Raw genomic sequence first — 18,330 nt, 5'->3', positions numbered from 1 at the left:
CTGCAACATTTTGAGATAATTTACACGAGGAAAAAAATGCAGAACCATCTCTGTGCACCGTCACATTAGCTAAGACTAATATGCAGTCTATGTGCATGCATCAGAAAAATTACCTGATGACATTTTGTTAAACTAGTCAGCATCAGTGTTTCAGATAAATGTGATGTATCGTCTTTGGATTATTTTATAAACAGTTTCTGCTTTTACTTTAGTTTTCCCATTCGGTATAATGCCTTGATTACCTACATTCACGTCATGCTCAGTTATAGCTTAACTAGGCTATTTTTAGGCTAGCTAACTTTAAACTTCATCACATTTAAAGAAGGCACCAAAAACCAAGAGAAACGCTCAAGCAAAGTGTATTTTATTCCATAAACTTTATACTATACATGAAAAAAGTGTGCTTATGTGTTTAAGCTCTCTTGAAGACATGTTCATCTAATGGCCCAGACACAGGAGAATAAAGAAGAGGACAGAAATTTCCTTTGTAGTTTTTAGATGATTCCAATTAATTTCTTCACATTTAGCAATCTAAAAGTACTACAGCAGCCACTTTCAATCGCAGTGTGGTTGCATAGGTCCCCTGGTAAAAGGTAGACTGTCTCCAAACAGTCGTGGTTGGATTGGGCCTGATTGTAGTCCCCTTTAGACTAATGAAGGTCTGCTAGTAATTGCTGATTTATAACAGACTGCAAACACTCTGCAAGCAATATATGTAATATGGGGACTCCACTCAACTGGTCGTATTCTAGTTATATTCTTACATGAAAGCAAAGCTGCTTGAGTTCCTGTCTGATTCTGCTGTTAAGATGATGTCCTGGAGCAATGACATCACTAATTTCTGTTTCAAATCTTTGAGATTCTGGCTGGACTCTGAATGTAAGCAGTCTATGTGTATACAAATGGCAACAAAATTGCAACAGACAGCAAGAAATTTGTAAATTTCCACCTATTTATCACTGTTATCACAAAAAATTTAATGGAATTGCAAACTTGACTCCTTCAACCAGGAATCTCTTATTACCACTTTATTGCCATTTTAATGCACCACAGTTGCTTTAATGATGGCAACTGACTCTAAGTGGTCACAGACCCCATTTTTGAAGCAACCATTTCAAAGGAAACATGACTGCAAGTTCATTGCACAGAGTCACAATAAAGGTTGTTTGTGCTGTGGTCTCCAACTGCTGTTTTCTGTCGAGCACCTGTAGCAAGACCGGCATCAGCACATCACCTGGTCTGGTTTATTTCAAGGCCAAATAGCACATCATTATTTATTTCCCTGTTGTTGAGAAGTGGGGTGGCTGTAGCTCAGATGGTAGAGCAGGTCAGCAACTAACCGGAAGGTTGGTGGTTCAATCAAAAATATCCTTGGGCAAGATACTAACCCCATGTTGCTCTTCGATCCATCGGAGTGTGAATGTGCATGAATGTTAGATAGGTGTCACGGTCGGGCGGATCACACACAGTAATTCGGCGTGCCCGTGTGGCGTGCTGGCTAGACCCAAGCGCGGCGAAGGCTAGCGGTGGGTTTGGAGCAGACACGCAGTTATTCTAGTAATGACCAGTGCACGAAGCGTGGCTTCGGAACTGTCGTTACAGACAGAGAGCGAGCGGAGCCGGGAAGAGAAAAAGGATTGAAAGGGATTGTCACTCACGGTTGCTGAATCAGGCGGAGACTGACGTCGGCAGAGTTTCGGAGCTCCTGACACGAAGAGACTGATGTCTGAGCGGCGAACAGGTGGGTGGCGTCTCTCTTTTAACCCCGGCCCCGTGATCAGCTGATCACAGCCGATCACCGGCTGACAGGACCCCCCCCCGAGGACCGGCACCCGACGGGCCAGGATGGCGGCGACGGAAATCCGAGATGAGGGAAGGATCCAAGATGAAGCGGGACGGCACCCAGGAGCGTTCATCAGGGCCGTAGCCAGCCCAGTCCACCAAATACTGGACCCCCCGGCCCCGGGGACGGGAGTCCAAGATCCGACGGACAGCGTAGACAGGGGCGCCAGTGGGGAAGCGACGTGCCGCTTAAGCTGCGAGACGTGGAAAACCGGATGGACCTTCATGGCGGGCGGAAGCCGGAGACGGTAAGCCACGGGGTTGAGCCGGGCAGTGACTTCGTACGGGCCGACGAACCGGGGAGCGAGCTTCTTGGACTCACTGCGCAGCCGTAGGTGCTTTGTGGAGAGCCAGACGCGGTCCCCCGGCCGGAAGGGGTGACCCGGGCGGTGGCGGCGATGATGCTGCCGGGTGTACAGAGCGTTGGCCCGGGAAATGGCAGCCCGCGCCTTGATCCAGGCCTGGCGACAGCGGCGGACCATCCGTTCAGCAGCCGGCACGTCGACCTCCGCTTCCTGATGGCTGAAGATAGGAGGTTGAAATCCATGACAGACCTCAAAGGGCGAGAGACCGGTGGCGGAAGAGATGTGAAGGTTATGAGACAACTCAGCCCACACCAGGTAACGAGGCCATAGCGACGGTTGGGCGGAGACGAAGCACCGTAAGAAGCGCCCCAACTGTTGATTGGTCCGTTCAACCTGCCCATTGGTCTGAGGGTGATAGCCGGACGAGAGGCTGGGAGACGCTCCAATCAGGCGGCAGAAGGCCTTCCAGAACCTGGCGGTGAACTGTGGCCCCCGATCGGAGACTATGTCCTTGGGGAATCCGTGAAGCCGGACAACATGGTCCAGGAGGAGCTCGGCCGTCCGTTTGGCGGAGGGGAGGCCGGCCAGGGCGACCAGGTGCACCACCTTAGAAAACCGGTCCACAAAGGTGAGGATGGTGTCAAGACCGTCCACAGATGGAAGGCCGGTAACAAAGTCAAGGCCGACATGGGACCAGGGACGTCTCGGCACCGGGAGAGGGTGAAGGTCGCCAGCGGGCGGCTGGGTGGAGGACTTGGCCCGAGCACAGGTGTCACAGGCGGAAACGAAGTCACGGACGTCCCGAGTCATGGAGGGCCACCAGAAGGCACGACGGAGGAGCTGGAGGGTTCTGTCGGGCCCTGGGTGACCAGAGAGCGGGGAGGAGTGAGCCCAGAGCAAGGCCTCCTGACGGCACCGGGATGGCACATAGAGCCGCCCAGCTGGGGTCTCCGGCGGAGGCGGTTCGGCGGTCAGGGCATCCCGGATAGAGTCCTCCAAGGGCCACCGAAGGGGGGCAGCGAAACAATGAGACGGTAGGATAGGTCCAGGGTCTGACGTGAAGTCGTCCTGGGCGAACTGCCTGGAGAGGGCGTCTGCCTTGGTGTTCTTGGAGCCAGGGCGGTAGGCGAGGTGGAAGTTGTACGGTTCGAAGAATAAGGCCCAACGGGCCTGCCTTGGGTTGAGCTGCTTGGCAGAACGAATATGGATCAGGTTCTGGTGATCAGTCCAGATCAGAAATGGTTCTTTCGCTCCCAGGAGCCAATGCCGCCATTCTTCCAAGGCCCACTTGATGGCCAGGAGTTCCCGGTCGCCGACACCATACCGTCGCTGCGTGTCAGAGAATTTCCTTGAAAAATAGCAGCACGGGTGAAGTTTTCCATCCGGGCCATGTTGAGAGAGGACGGCGCCAGCGCCAACATCGGAGGCATCCACCTCCACCACAAAATCTCCGGCAGGATCAGGGTGGAGCAGGACGGGAGCTGTAGCAAACCGACAGATAAGGTCTCGGAATGCCAGTTTCGCACCAGGGGGGAGGCAGAAGGGCCTGGGCAGGTTAGCTGGTTTAGTGAGGGATGTCAGTGGCGCGACAATGGTGCTGAAATTGCGGATAAAGCGCCGATAAAAATTGGCAAAGCCCAGGAAGCTCTGTAGCTGCTTAAGGCTGGAAGGCTGAGGCCACTGGGTCACGGCTTGGAGCTTTTGCGGGTCCATGGTCAGGCCATTGGAGGAGATGGTGAAGCCCAGGAAGGTAGTGGACCGTTGATGGAAGGCACACTTTTCCAGTTTGCAGAACAGCTGGTACTCGAGCAGCCTGCTTAGCACGGCCCGCACATGGCGAATATGGTCCACTTCGGTGCGGGAGTAGATCAGGATGTCATCCAGATAGGCAAACACCCACCGGCCCAGCATGTCCCGCAAGACATCGTTGATCAGGTGTTGGAAGACAGCAGGGCTGTTGCAGAGGCCGAAGGGCATCACCAGATACTCCCAGTGCCCGTTAGGGGTGATGAAGGCCGTCTTCCATTTGTCCCCTTCTCTAATGCGCACCAAATTGTAAGCGCTGCGTAGGTCTAGTTTGGTGAAGATGCAGGCCTGGGAGAGGGAATCGAGCGCGGTGGATAGCAGAGGATGGCGGTTCTTAACAGTGATTTTATTCAAGCCTCGGTAGTCTATACAGGGGCGAAGCCCGCCGTCTTTCTTCTTTACAAAGAAGAACCCCGCAGCTGCAGGGGAGGTAGAAGGGCGAATGAAGCCCTGTTGGAGAGCCTCAGCGACGTACTCCTCCATGGCTTTGTTCTCTGCGGTTGACAGCGAGAACAGGCGACCACGAGGAGGGACTGCTCCCGGGAGGAGCTCGATGGCCATGTCGTAGGAGCGATGAGGAGGGAGAGCGGAGGCTCGCCTCTTACTGAAGACCTCGGACAGGTCATGGTAAGCCGGAGGGATCCTATCCAGATCGATGGGCTCCGGGGGTGACGCCTCTTCTGACTTTGAGTCCTGTCCAGTCCGGAGGAGAAGGCAGCGGCGTGAACACCGGGGACCCCAGTCCAGGATCTGGCAGGAAGACCAGGAGACGTGGGGGTCATGTCGACGGAACCAGGGGTATCCGAGGATGAGAGGAGAGGAAGAGGCCGAGACTACTAGAAACCGGATCTCCTCCTGATGATCCCCGACAGACATGCGGACTGGCTGGGTCTGGAACTGGACCGGGTAGGGTTGGAGTGGTCGCCCGTCTACTGAGGTCACCGGGAGAAATCGGTCGACGGAAGTCAATGGGATGCGAAGCCGAGAGGCTAGTTTTTGGTCGATGAAGTTCTCGGCAGCTCCGGTGTCCAGGAGGGCTTCAGATGAGAGCTGTTGGTGTTTCAGGTGAAATGTGACCGGTAACAGAAAACGAGAGGGATCGGAGGAGTGGGAAGGGCCAGGTGGGACACCCCCGTAGTCTACCTGGCGTCGTCGTTTCCCGGCCGTAGCGGGCACTGGGGACGACGGTGTCGAGCTGATCCACAGTAGGCGCAGAGGCCCTCACGCCAGCGTCTCTCTTTCTCCTCTTTGGGGAGTCCACCCAGCTGCATGGGCTCCTCGCTGGATGTGCTGCTTGGGCTAGCCGTGGCTCCATCAGTGAGGGAGGAGGTCGCGACGACGTGGTCCGCTGAGGCTGGAAGGGTTTTAAGGCCCGAGGGGCATGGCGAGGCCGCGACATCACACGTTGGTCGATCTTCAGGGCAAGGTCCACGGCCTCATCCAAGGTCTTTGGGGCCAAACGGCCGGCCATCTCGTCTCTGATGTAATCAGCCAGTCCCTCTAGAACAGGGGTGCCCAATCCCGGTCCTCGAGAGCTACCGTCCTGCAGCTTTTAGATGCATCCTTGTTCCCACACACCTGAATCAAATGAATGGCTTGTTATCAGGCCTTTGCCAAACATGATGGCATGCTGAAGAGATCAAACCATTTGATTCAGCTGTGTTGGAGTAGGGATGCATCTAAAAGCTGCAGGATAGTAGCTCTCGAGGACCGGGATTGGGCACCCCTGCTCTAGAAAGATGGAGCGCAGAGAAGCATCTCCCCATTGAAGCTTAGCAGCCAGGGTGCGGAATTGGGAGGCGAAGTAACAGACTGGTCGGCTGCCCTGGCGTAAATGAAGCAGCTGTGACTCCACTTCCACTTCACTGCTGGGGGGAACGAAAGTCTTTTTTAACTCCTCCACAAACAGAGCATAGTCATTACACGCTGCAGATTTATTGTTGTAGAGAGCCGCGGCCCATTCCTGAGCCTGGCCAGACAAGAGAGAGGTGAGCATCGCCACTTTTGCACGGGCAGTGGCGTATTTAGTGGGTTGACATTCAAACATCATGTCTAAGGTGGCGAGCAACCCATCAGGCCGGCCGTCTACTCCGTTCCACTTATCTGGTAGTCCGATCCGGGGTTCAGCGCTCACCGGCGCTGGCTGACGTTGCAGCGAGGTGACGGAAGAGGAAAGCTGGAGGACAGTTTCGGTGAGAGACTCCATCTTTGTGCTCATCCGATCCACCACACCGCGAAGATATAATACTTCGGCTTTCAGCCGTTCGAATTCCGCTGGGTCTATATGTGGCTCAGACATCCTGTCACGGTCGGGCGGATCACACACAGTAATTCGGCGTGCCCGTGTGGCGTGCTGGCTAGACCCAAGCGCGGCGAAGGCTAGCGGTGGGTTTGGAGCAGACACGCAGTTATTCTAGTAATGATCAGTGCACGAAGCGTGGCTTCGGAACTGTCGTTACAGACAGAGAGCGAGCGGAGCCAGGAAGAGAAAAAGGATTGAAAGGGATTGTCACTCACGGTTGCTGAATCAGGCGGAGACTGACATCGGCAGAGTTTCGGAGCTCCTGACACGAAGAGACTGATGTCTGAGCGGCGAACAGGTGGGTGGCGTCTCTCTTTTAACCCCGGCCCCGTGATCAGCTGATCACAGCCGATCACCGGCTGACAATAGGGAGCACTTAACAGCTTAGAAAAAATGCTCGTGTGAATGGGTGTGATTGGGTGAATGAATTAGTTGTATAAAGCGCTTTGAGTGATCAGATAGAGTAGAAAAGCGCTATATTTGAACCAGTCCATTTACCATTTACCAGAAGTATTCCCTGAATGCTGAAACTTTCAGCAGCTGTCTGCTCTCAGATTTAGGGTTTAGGTTTACATATCTGCAACTTCAGCTACTTTTAGCTACATTCCAAACACTACAGCCCCTCTTCATCTCTCACTCCTTTTCTATTGCAAGTTGAAAGCAGAAAGCTTTCTCTTAGATAAGGCAAGGCAAGGCAAGTTTATTTGTATAGCACAATTCAACAACAAGGTGATTCAAAGTGCTTTACAGAGACATTAGAAACAAGAACAAATAAAAAGCATGATTTAAAATTGATTAAAACACGCAAATAAACTAACTAACTAATTAACAAACAAACAAACAAACAAACAAACAAACAAAACAGTATATAAAATCAAAACAGATAAAATCAGAACAGTAGATAAAATCAGTAGTTAAATGTAAGTTTTGAAATTTAAGCTTAAAAGTGTGGATTTGGTGCTTTATTCAAATGCAGCTGAGAACAGGTGAGTCTTCAACCTGGATTTAAATAAACTGAGTGTTTCAGCTAATCTGAGGCTTTCTGGGAGTTTGTTCCAGATATAAGGAGCATAAAAGCTGAATGCAGCTTCTCCGTGTCTGGTTCTGACTCTGGGAACTGATAAGTGATAAGATAAGTGTTTAGGCTAAGCATGCAAATATATTTCAACAGCCGTGTCTTTAATTTAATGTGCGCTCTTCAATCAGCTGGTGACCAGTGGGCTGAAAACATCAACAATGAGTCTGCAGACTGGCTTTTTAACCAAATCATGGAGCAAGCATCTGCTTAACTAGCTAACTCCAGTAGATAATTTCTATTCTAGCCAGAGCAAAATTAGTGGTTACTCATTTGGGTCAGAGTAAAACAGAATGGCTTAGATCAGTAAACAGATGACCCAGCTAGGTTAGGGGTGTGTTAAGTAGCCTACAAATGGCCAATTTCCAGTTTCATTGGTGTTTCGGGCAGGGGTGAAAGAGGGGACTGTGTTTTAGTGAATAGTGTATTGATTATTATTAAGATTCACAACAAGAACAAAAGATCCAGAAATGGCAGAAAGCATTACAGAGAAGCTGGTGAGGCTGTGTGGTAGTCTGTGTGGGAGTTCATTATGAAGCTGCGTGGAGCTGAGGTGGAGGAGTAGTGTGTGCTGTTAGGTGGGTGGCTGGTGAGTGACGCATCCAAATAATTGGTTTGAGGTAAAACAATGACCCAAAAAAAGAGAGAAGAGTAGAGAAGGCAGGGTGTCATGTAAAAGAATCTAAAAATTAATCTGTGAAAAGAGTAAAATCATCTTTTTGCAGATTATTTTCTTTGGAGTTAATGACATTAATTTACTTTAAAAGGAGTTCAAGCATCTTTTTTTGATAACTGACTTTAACTGAGCTCCACGATGCCAAAGAAGATATTGTTCCTAATTATCTTAAATGTGGATTTTTGCCAAAATAATCTTTGATTCTCAAGACTTTTTTTTCCCCACCCACACCTGTTTTTATCTTCCCTTCCTACATTTTTTATAGCTATGAAAATATTTCACATTAATTATACAGGGTGGGCCATTTATATGGATACACCGTAATAAAATGGGAATGGTTGGTGATATTAAAGTCCTGTTTGTGGCACATTAGTATATGTGAGGGGGCAAACTCCACAAGATGGGTGGTGACCATGGTGGCCATTTAGAAGTCGGCCATCTTGGATACAACTTTTGTTTTTTCAATAGGAAGAGGGCCATGTGACACATCAAACTTATTGGTAATGTCACAAGAAAAACAACGGTGTTCTTGGTTTCAACGTAACTTTATTCTTTCATGAGTTAGTTACACGTTTCTCTTTGTTCACAGCCTTTGACATGTCGAAGAGGTTAACACGTGAGGAGCGGATCGAAATTGTGTTGATATCTGGTGAACGCAGTAACCGGGTCATTGCAGCAGATTTCAATGCAAGACACCCTGCGAGACCACCCATCTCCCATGCTACAGTTAGCAAACTGCTTGCTAAGTTTCATGAAACTGGTTCAGTGTTGGATTTGCCAAAATGTGGACAAGAAAACTGTCACTAATGAAGAAACATCAGTGGCTATCCTAGCTTCATTCAGCAAGAGCCCACAGCGTAGCACTTGCTGCATGTCACTGGAGAGTGGCATTAGTCGAACATCAGTGATGGTTTGGTGTGGTATATGGGGTACAACGATAGTGGGTCCATTCGTCATCAATGGAAACCTCAAGGCCACTGGATATTTGAAGTTGCTACATGATGATGTGTTTCCCTCTTTATGCACTGAAGCTGGCACGTTCCCTGAGTTTTTCCAGCAAGATGGTGCACCACCACATTATGGGTGCCAGGTCCGAGCATTCCTAGATGAACAGTTTCCTGGAAAGTGGATTGGTCGTCGTGGGCCAGTTGAATGGCCCCCAAGGTCTCCCGATCTGACCCCCTTAGACTTTTGTCTTTGGGGTCATCTGAAGGCAATTGTCTATGGTGTGAAGATACGAGATGTGCAGCACCTGAAACTACGGATACTGGATGCCTGTGCTGGCATTTCTCCTGCGGTGTTGCTATCAGTGTGTGAAGAGTGGGAGAAGAGGGTTGCATTGACAATCCAAGACAATGGTCAGCACATTGAACATGTTTTATAAGTGGCCAGAAACTTGTAAATACAGTAACTCATGAAAGAATAAAGTTACGTTGAAACCAAGCACACCATTGTTTTTCTTGTGACATTACCAATAAGTTTGATGTGTCACATGGCCCTCTTCCTATTGAAAAAACAAAAGTTGTATCCAAGATGGCCGACTTCTAAATGGCCACCATGGTCACCACCCATCTTGAGGAGTTTGCCCCCTCACATATACTAATGTGCCACAAACAGGACTTTAATATCACCAACCATTCCCATGTTATTGCGGTGTATCCATATAAATGGCCCACCCTGAAGCTTTTGAAAATCGGAAAGGCTTTTTGCAGCAGGATGTCAGAAAATGTCTTGAAATGTAAAAGACTTTGTAATAACAGGTGAAACAGACTGCTAATTGAGAAAATGTGAAGAGAAAAGGTGAACAGATTGATTAGACAGAATAAGACAGGAAAGAAGAAAATACATCCAGGACCCCGGTGCTGAGCTCTAACATCATCTGGGCAATTAAATGCTTCCGCACCAGTTAACGCTCTGTGGGCAAGTCCTGTCCAAACACAGCTGTCTCATACGTCTGCCTGCAAGTTCTCCTAGAAATCAATGTGAAGCGCAAAGTCTGTGGACATGGCAAACAAGATAGCACAGAGAGAGAGTGAGGGATTATATATATAGAGTGAGAGAGTTATATATTTTAAGAGAAATGCATTTTCTCACCTTTTGACTCATGAAATTTTGGAACACTTGTTAATTAGATGAAAGTAATAATATTTCTATAGTCTATCGGTCTGCTTTTAAAATATCAGTTGAGTCTGGACCACTATACTCGAATTAATTGATGTTATTTCAATCTGCTGTCCTTTAGATTTGAAGGTAGACATCAACTACAAAACCCAGCACAGGAGAAAGCAGGCAGCATTGAGAACAGCATGAAAGGAGTAGTTGGAGCAGAAGTGGGTTGCAAAGCAGTTTGCAGATGGGCAGAAAGTACAAGCATGCTAAAGCAGCTTAAATAGTTTTTCATATACAGCTCAATTACAAATGAGGTACTTAACTTGCCACACTTTTCCATTGGACTTGTAATACTGGGCATTTTAACATTGTCATAAAGTACCAAGTAGAATACAAAAATATTTCATTTATAGGTGGACAGAAGAACTCAATTGACTTTTTAAAGACTACATGAATGTAATTATCACTTCCCTGTCTCTTTCTTTTATTTTTGTATCTTTTTGTTTTGCTTTCTTTACACTTTCCTCTGTCTCCGTCTACTTATGTGTGACTTTTATCTTTCAGTCTCGTCAGACACCTGAGGGCGAGTTCCTGCCTCTGGACCAGTGCGAATTGGATGTAGGCTTTGGAACGGGTGCAGACCAGCTCTTTCTGGTATCCCCTCTCACCATTTGTCATGAAATTAATCCCAAGAGCCCCTTTTTTGACCTATCCCAGCGCTCTCTCATGAGTGAACAGTTTGAAATTGTCGTTATCCTCGAGGGCATCGTTGAAACTACCGGTGAGCAATCTTACGCCATTTCTTTAAACTGTGTCCTTCCCCATTCCCATTGTTTGTTTTCTCTCCCCGCTTTACTCACTCCCAATCTAAATGTAAAGTCCAACATTAATAACAAGCCACATAACGCTCCTATCAAATAGATACTCATAATCTGGAATCTAATTTCCCCACCTTCCCAGTTTGGCATATTTGAACAGCACAAGAACTGGAGAAACCAAGGATGACATCAACACATGAGAATGACGCACTGATTGAATTTCAAGGGATATTTTATTTCTGCAGAATTAGTTTATGTCTACTCTATGCATAATAAAACCCTGTGGTCGTAGATGCGTGTGTCACTTTGATGAATGAGGTTTTAGTTGAAGTTCCACTCAATTTTTCACATGACAGCTGAGCGCAGAAGTAATTCAGAGGGTGTGAGACACTGGTATAAAGCCGCTGCTGTACGCTACAGGCAGCCATGCTGGAGTACCCTCAGCAACAACACAGATCTCTCTGTTGCATATTTAACACAATGATTCATCCCAAAAGTCCAATACAAATAAATCCATCCTCCTCTTTTCTTTTCAGCCGTGCTTCTAGGCATCCCCCCATAACCCTGCCTGTGTCACTGTTGTAGGAGAAACCATGGAGCTGAATAGGCTTAGAGCAGAAGGGAAGGATCAGCGGGAAGTGAGAAGCCAGGCAGGCAACACGGCTGTGCTCTGTTGATAACACCATTAAATCAGGGTGCAGCTAGAAGTCTAGTGTCGCAGTGCACAGCACTCGGAGCTTAGGAGTAGAAGAGGAAAGCCCTGGAAGTGTCACCTACAATTGTCCACAATATGCTGTCAACTGTATGGAAAAGGAATGCTTAAAAATAATAACAATAATAAAAATAAGCATATTTTTAAAATGTCATTTCCGTATGTGCATCTTCACACTAACCCACATCCCATTACCCCAAACACATTAACAGCTTCCCGGTATATCCAGCTGCTGCTGACACAGCTGTTCAGCTTGTTGATCGTCTCTCCTACTCATTCACTTTGTTTCAACCAGACTTGACAGATTACCATGCAGTGGCTCTAATTCTTGTCAGTTTTAGTTTATGTCTTCAAGGCATTTTTTTTTTCTGTTTTCAACAATGTGACAAAACTACTTAATTTCATTGCTGATAAAAAAAATTCTGACAGCTAAAATCAATTCCAAGCTCTCGTTTATGTCTGATTTTAAACAACGAGTTATAGTTAGTTTCTTCTGTGTGGCAATAGAACAGGATCACATGGGTTGTCGCTTGAACCCAGCATCACACAAGATCCATGCTGGTGCTGACTTCTGGCAACCTAATGAGATGAAAACTGAGAATGGCAGAATTTGTTAGCTCTATATAAGAAACTATAAAACTAAAGGGCAGTCAACATGGCATAAGATTTTTTTTTTTGTCCTTTTAATGGTATATTGACTTCATCTTTAGGCTGCCCCTTGACAATATGCAGATGACGTGCAACTATGTAAATTCGCTGACCCTAACATAACACTCAGCAAATGAAGTTGATGTACTCTCTAACCTCTGCCAGTGTCAGGAATTTTACATAAAGTCTTGATGTGCCGAGGGCTTTTATTTTTATGCAAAAAGCAGTAGACATTAACCAGAATACCTAAAGTATGCTTAAATGATGAACCTTAACTAGCATGCCTGTCAGACTCGACCCAAAAGCTTCCATTGCATTGATATTACTGTTGTCTTGTGCAACTATAATCAACTGAAGTTCAGTTTTTTACTGGTAAGAGTGGAGAAAATGCTGGAAAATTATCCTAAACTTGCAACTGCAATTAAAGCTGAGCCTTAAGGCAATTAGAAAAAAAATACAGAAATGGTGAAGAGTTTCTGTGGATGAAGATGAGTCGTGTGCCTGGAATAGCATCAGGTTATGACATAACACAGAACATATCATCCCTCAGAGGGACTGGATCAGACTCCTACTCTTTAGCCAACTGTAGTGTTTCACAGAAGAGCTCAGGTTGTAGCAAAGCCATTGGATCAGAAAAGAAACTCAAACTAAGTGATTATTGATCACGAATGACCTCCAACAAACATCCAAAAGTCAAGAAAATTACTTTACAAGCCTCAGGTCAAATGGAAAACGTGTACACAAAGCAGACGCACAGGCACCCCCATTACTAGAAATCTTTGCTTAATACATCATCTATAATTTAGGCCCTCCACCAGAGCATGATGAAAACTGATCCCAGTTTGCCAACAGATGATTTTCTTCTAGCTGGCCGAAGACTGAAGCTGCAATCAACACAGAGAGTTAAATAAAGACAAGTAAAGACAGAACACATGCCATGTTGTTTTGATGTAAGAGCATCACGATGATCAGATTTAAATGAGCAATTATCACAACCAGCTTTGCCTAAACCATCTGCCAACTTTAGCCACCATTAATGGAAGAAAATGTGAAAATAATTTACCAGATCAAGGAAAGATAAACTTACAAAGCTTATGAAATCCAGGAAAGAAATATATGCATACATATATGTATATATATATATATATATATATATATATATATATATATATATATATATATATATATATATATATATTAGGGGTGCAACGATACACAAAATTCACGGTTCGGTTCGGTTCGATACTTTGGTGTCACGGTTCGATATTTTTTCGATACAAAAAAAATGTTCATGCCGTTTTAATTTGTCATTTATTAAAATTATAAATATATATTTTAACTCAAAAGTACAGTTTTTAAATTTAACCCTAACCCTTGTGCGTGTTTTTTATTTTGACAGCGAATGCGCACCTGCGGACCACTTATGTGCAGCCCTGGTTATTTAGCTCGTCATATTGCAGCCACAGAAATTCTTTTGTCCATGAAACCATAAAGCTGCACTTTCTTTTTGCCTTATAGTCTGATTTGTCATAACTTTTCCGTTTTGTGGTAAGCTTTTCTTTGGCTGTCACTTCTTCACCCTGACCAGTCTTATTTGGCTCAGCAGAACTAAAATATATATCTGTCTGTGAAGGTTCTCAGTCATCCAGGTCATCGTAGTCAAATATAAATCTTGCTGCTTTTACACACGCACTCACATAAGCTCAGCGATTCTCTGCGCGATCAACCTCTCACATGTTTAAGCTGCGGGAGATTTCACTTGTCATGTTTGCATAGTAAGCTAACGATTAATAAGACGATGTCAGAGGAATTGGTGCGCAAATTATCATCACTCACAGATCAGTGCTGTCGCTCTCTATACACAGTTTGCACGATTGCAAAGTGAAAGCAAAAAAACAAGCGCAAATTCAAACGCGATTTCAATATGTCACATATTGACAGTGGCTCACCGATGCCAATGACATAATTACCCAGCTACATTTCCGAAAGAATGCAAAAGCATTGACATATATTTTTCCTTCCTACAATAGCCCGACGGGCAGGGAAGAGATAGATTTTGGTAGCCCGACTGAAAAAATCGCTAGCCCCGGGACGTTGAGCTAGCGATATTGCGAGCCCTGTATCTGATTGAGGAATCACTCATCTTTGGAAAAGAGAGTTTATTACAGAGAAATGTCTCTTTCCAAAATAAAAGCTATACTATCCGCTTCTTCTGGGCTATATTCTCAGCAGCATATTAAACAGCTGTCTAAATGACTCGGCTAAAGTTAGTAGCATGCTTGCTTTTTTTTTTCTGCTTCCACTTGTCTTTGCACTAGGATGATGTCGGCGTAAATGTGCAGTCATATTCGTTGTGTTCCCACTAGTGCTTTCAGGTTAATCTCGTTGAAATGACCTTAACGCCACAACACGGCAAATCTCCGTTAACGAGCTACCGCCGATCACCTGTGCATGGGGCTAGACGGCCAACACGTTAACGAGCTAACTGCGCTAACACACTAGTTCCCACCCATGTAATTGAGCATTGCATGGCACATCCAACATACTGTTTTACTTTAGTCCATGACTCGCTTACCTTCAGGGTCATACGTCACATGAAAACCAAAATAATTCCAAACGCCAGATCTGAATGAGAGTGGGGGAGGTCCATGATGTAAGGAGAGCTTAACTTCTGTCTCGCTAGCTTGCCCTGCGCTCTTCCTTCTGACGATGCTGTCTGTGTTGAGCGCTCAGTGAATCTGCGTTCGACTACTCCGCCTAGGCTGCACTGTCGACCCTAGGCGGAGTAGTCGAACGCAGATTCACTGAGCGCTCAACACAGACAGCATCGTCAGAAGGAAAGTTGATAAAATAAATTACAAATTTTGTATTGTTCGATACATATGCGTACCGAACCGAAAGCACTGTATCGAACGGTTCAATATCGATACGAATATCGTTGCACCCCTAATATATATATATAATAATCTTCATCTCACATATTCCATTACAGTACATCAGTATTGGAACATGGCAAGCTTTGAAAATAAAAACATTAGGGTGTAAAAGCCTCTTGTTACTTTTATGAACTGGGAAATGCAATAGCCCTTTCATGTGGGTTTATTTTAAATCTTCTAGTACGTGACTAAACTGAACTGGATAATCACACAGAGCAAAGCATGAAGCTGTCATCACAAGAAATAAAGGAGAGAGAAAAGAGATAGCATGCAGTGATGCCGATCCTACAGATTCCTCGTTATCACCCTATAATTGTTTTGCTGAAACCCCATTTAATAGCAGTTATTAAAATTATTACTGCCGTCACTCTCTTCTAGGTATGACATGCCAGGCAAGAACGTCATACACTGAGGATGAGGTTTTATGGGGCCATCGTTTCCTACCAGTAATGTCCCTGGAAGAGGGTTTTTTCAGGGTCGACTACTCTCAGTTCCACAGCACGTTCGAGGTGCCGACACCACCGTACAGTGTCAAGGAGCATGAAGAGAAGAATTCTCTCCCATCGCCTCTGTCTACTCCTACCCCCGCACTGACTGAGAGCCACGGTGCCCGACGTGACCGCGTGTTTTCTGTGGATTGTATTAACACTACTGAGGAAAGGGGCCATCATGTAGGGACTGGGGTTCGACTTCCAAGCAAATTGCAGAGGATGAGTTCATCGGGGAAGGAGGACCTTCAGAGGAAAGTGCTTATGCTTAGCTCCCAGCACTCAGAGAAGGCCTGCAGCACCGGAGACCTCCCCCTAAAGCTGCAACGTCTCAGTTCCTCACCTGGCCCCGAGGCAGCAAATCGTCTAGGGTTAAAGTCTCTCAAGGTGGGCTTTGAACCCATGACCCAGTCAACTGGAGACCTGTACCAACACAGCCTGCCATCCACGCTGTCCCCTGCTCCGGTTCCCATGCACAGCCCACTTCTTTCAGCCGGTGGGAGGTTGGAGGATAACTTGCCACCAAAGCTAAGGAAGATGAATGCCGACCGCTGAAATCCAGACAGTCCTGGACTATAACAACATACAGACAGTGACCTCTGACCACAAACACATGAAAAGAAGAGTCAAAGATGTACTTTACCCTTGGAGGCTTTGATTAAAACAAAAAAACAAGAGGTTTATTCATTTTTATTTCTTGAGACTAAATCTTTACTGGAATTACTGTGATTTTGTGCTTAGCAGAGGCTATGCTATTATTAATTTACGCTTTGGTACACAAAACCAGAAAACACAAACTTTGAGCTTAAAGCAAACTTGATTATTCTGCAAGAGTTGTGCATGTATACACTAAATCCATTGTTTAATGTATGCACCACTACACTTAACTGTCAATCTTAGTTTTATCTAAATATAAATTATATTAAGATGATAATAAATGCTGTTTGATCTTTCTCTTTATTGTGTTTTTATTACCGCCCCCCCAGAATTTATTATGTTTACATTAAAATTTTTAGTGCTGCAATTCTGCCAAATATCAATAAGTAATCCAGCAGTGCGATGCAATTGTAGCTTTAATAGGCTGTTGTTAATGCCCGTAATTTTACCACATTGGCAAGCGACACTATGCAGGAACAATCCCATAACTCCGTGGTGCAGTAAGTGGCTATCAGAGAGAGGGAGATGATAATGAGATACACTGCTGTTAAGATGGAAAATATAAATATGTGTTTATTGGAGAATGGAAGCTGATTATAGATGACCTGTTATTGCAGACTGAATGTGGTCAGCTGAGGCATCCTGTTTAACAAGCATATCCAAACGCAGTATATTTCAGAACACACGACCACACCAATTTGGTTAGTGGGGCTTATTGTTTTTTATCAACTTATGCCAACACAATAGATTTATTGAACTGTCATTCTGCATGTGGTCAGCATTTGTACCAAAAGCAGGTGAAATAGTAGATTGAAAGTGTAGGACAACCCTGAACACATAGGGCTTAATGAAATCCAAGTATAAACACACAACACAGCATGGATGCAATTAAGGAACAAAAACAAAATCATCATCATCAAATACAGAGTCAGCATATCCAGAGAAGACCAAAGCCTCAATTTTCCTATTGTGAGGAAGGAAGGGAGGGAAAAGGATTTTTGACTGGCTTTAACAGTACGCACGGGGTCTCCCATCAATCTGCAGCTTCGGCCACCCACTCACTTTACACAGAGTCTACATATGCTTCACACACTCTATTCCTGTAATATAGCTGCACTGAGAGCTTTGAGTGCGCTTGTATGTTTGCTAACTACGCATGTGCTTTGCCACTCTTCTCATGCTGTGTATGATTTGCCAGAAGTGGATAATAATAGCTTTACTGAAAGAAAGAAAGAGTGTGATAAGTTAGGAGAAAGAAGAAAGTTCTGATGAGAGTGAGACAGTTTTATGTAGCTAGCTGTGGTTCATTTTTTACATTTTATTTCACAATCTATTGATTGAATGATCAATAAAGTTGAAGTATTATGGTTTTTTATGTAATAGGCTAATAAATATTAATAACCTCATATCGTATTCATGCATTCTTTAGCAATCATTTTTCCACCAACAGCTGAGAGCCACCCATAGTGCAATTATTACTGAAATTTGGAAAGGGGTAATTGAAAGACCATTTATAGTTTTATGTGCTAGTTTGAGAAAAATAGTCAAACTCAAATGAACTAATCCAGTTTCTGACTTTTAAGGGATATGAAAACCATACCAAGTGCGACTAGAACAGAAATGTCCAAAAGTGACAGACTGCTTTTATTACGCGGGGTTATGTGCTGGTTTACTACTTCTTTGTGCTCCATAATTTAATTCAGGGGAATTCAATTATATTTATATAGCAACAAATCTGAAAACCAACAAATTCAGCACCGAGCCAAGGCCAAAACCAGAAGTGACACTCTATTTACTAATAAATAGAGTGTCATAAGCTGCTAACTGGGACAATAAACAAGTTCATTTGCCAAAGTTTCATCAGACGCTTATGGTTTCAAACCTGCCAGTTAACGACCATAGATTTATGGTATGCAACAGATCTACCATCAATAGTGGAAAAAGTTATCAATTCTG

The 18,330-nt window shown here is 45.3% G+C and overlaps 1 protein-coding gene across 2 annotated transcripts in view; it reads left to right on the top strand.

Moving 5' to 3' along the window:
• kcnj19a (potassium inwardly rectifying channel subfamily J member 19a) overlaps positions 1-18,101 on the top strand; it is a 28,523-nt gene extending 10,422 nt beyond the window's left edge. The window contains exons 2-3 of one of the 2 annotated variants that reach the window (XM_004552387.4): positions 10,680-10,896; positions 15,608-18,101. In XM_004552387.4, coding sequence (XP_004552444.1) covers positions 10,680-10,896; positions 15,608-16,272 — 882 coding nt within the window. In that variant the 3' untranslated portion in view covers positions 16,273-18,101. Of the gene's footprint in view, positions 1-10,679; positions 10,897-11,469; positions 13,376-15,607 lie in introns of those variants that run through there. The other variant, XM_012919371.4, reaches the window with a different exon arrangement.
• The last annotated feature ends 229 nt before the right edge of the window (positions 18,102-18,330 follow it).

This window comes from Maylandia zebra, linkage group LG4 (genome assembly GCF_041146795.1).
Source record: "Maylandia zebra isolate NMK-2024a linkage group LG4, Mzebra_GT3a, whole genome shotgun sequence".
Lineage (NCBI taxonomy): Eukaryota > Metazoa > Chordata > Actinopteri > Cichliformes > Cichlidae > Maylandia > Maylandia zebra.
The sequence above is the reverse complement of the archived record's forward strand: the minus strand, read 5'-3'. Positions and strand labels throughout refer to the sequence as shown.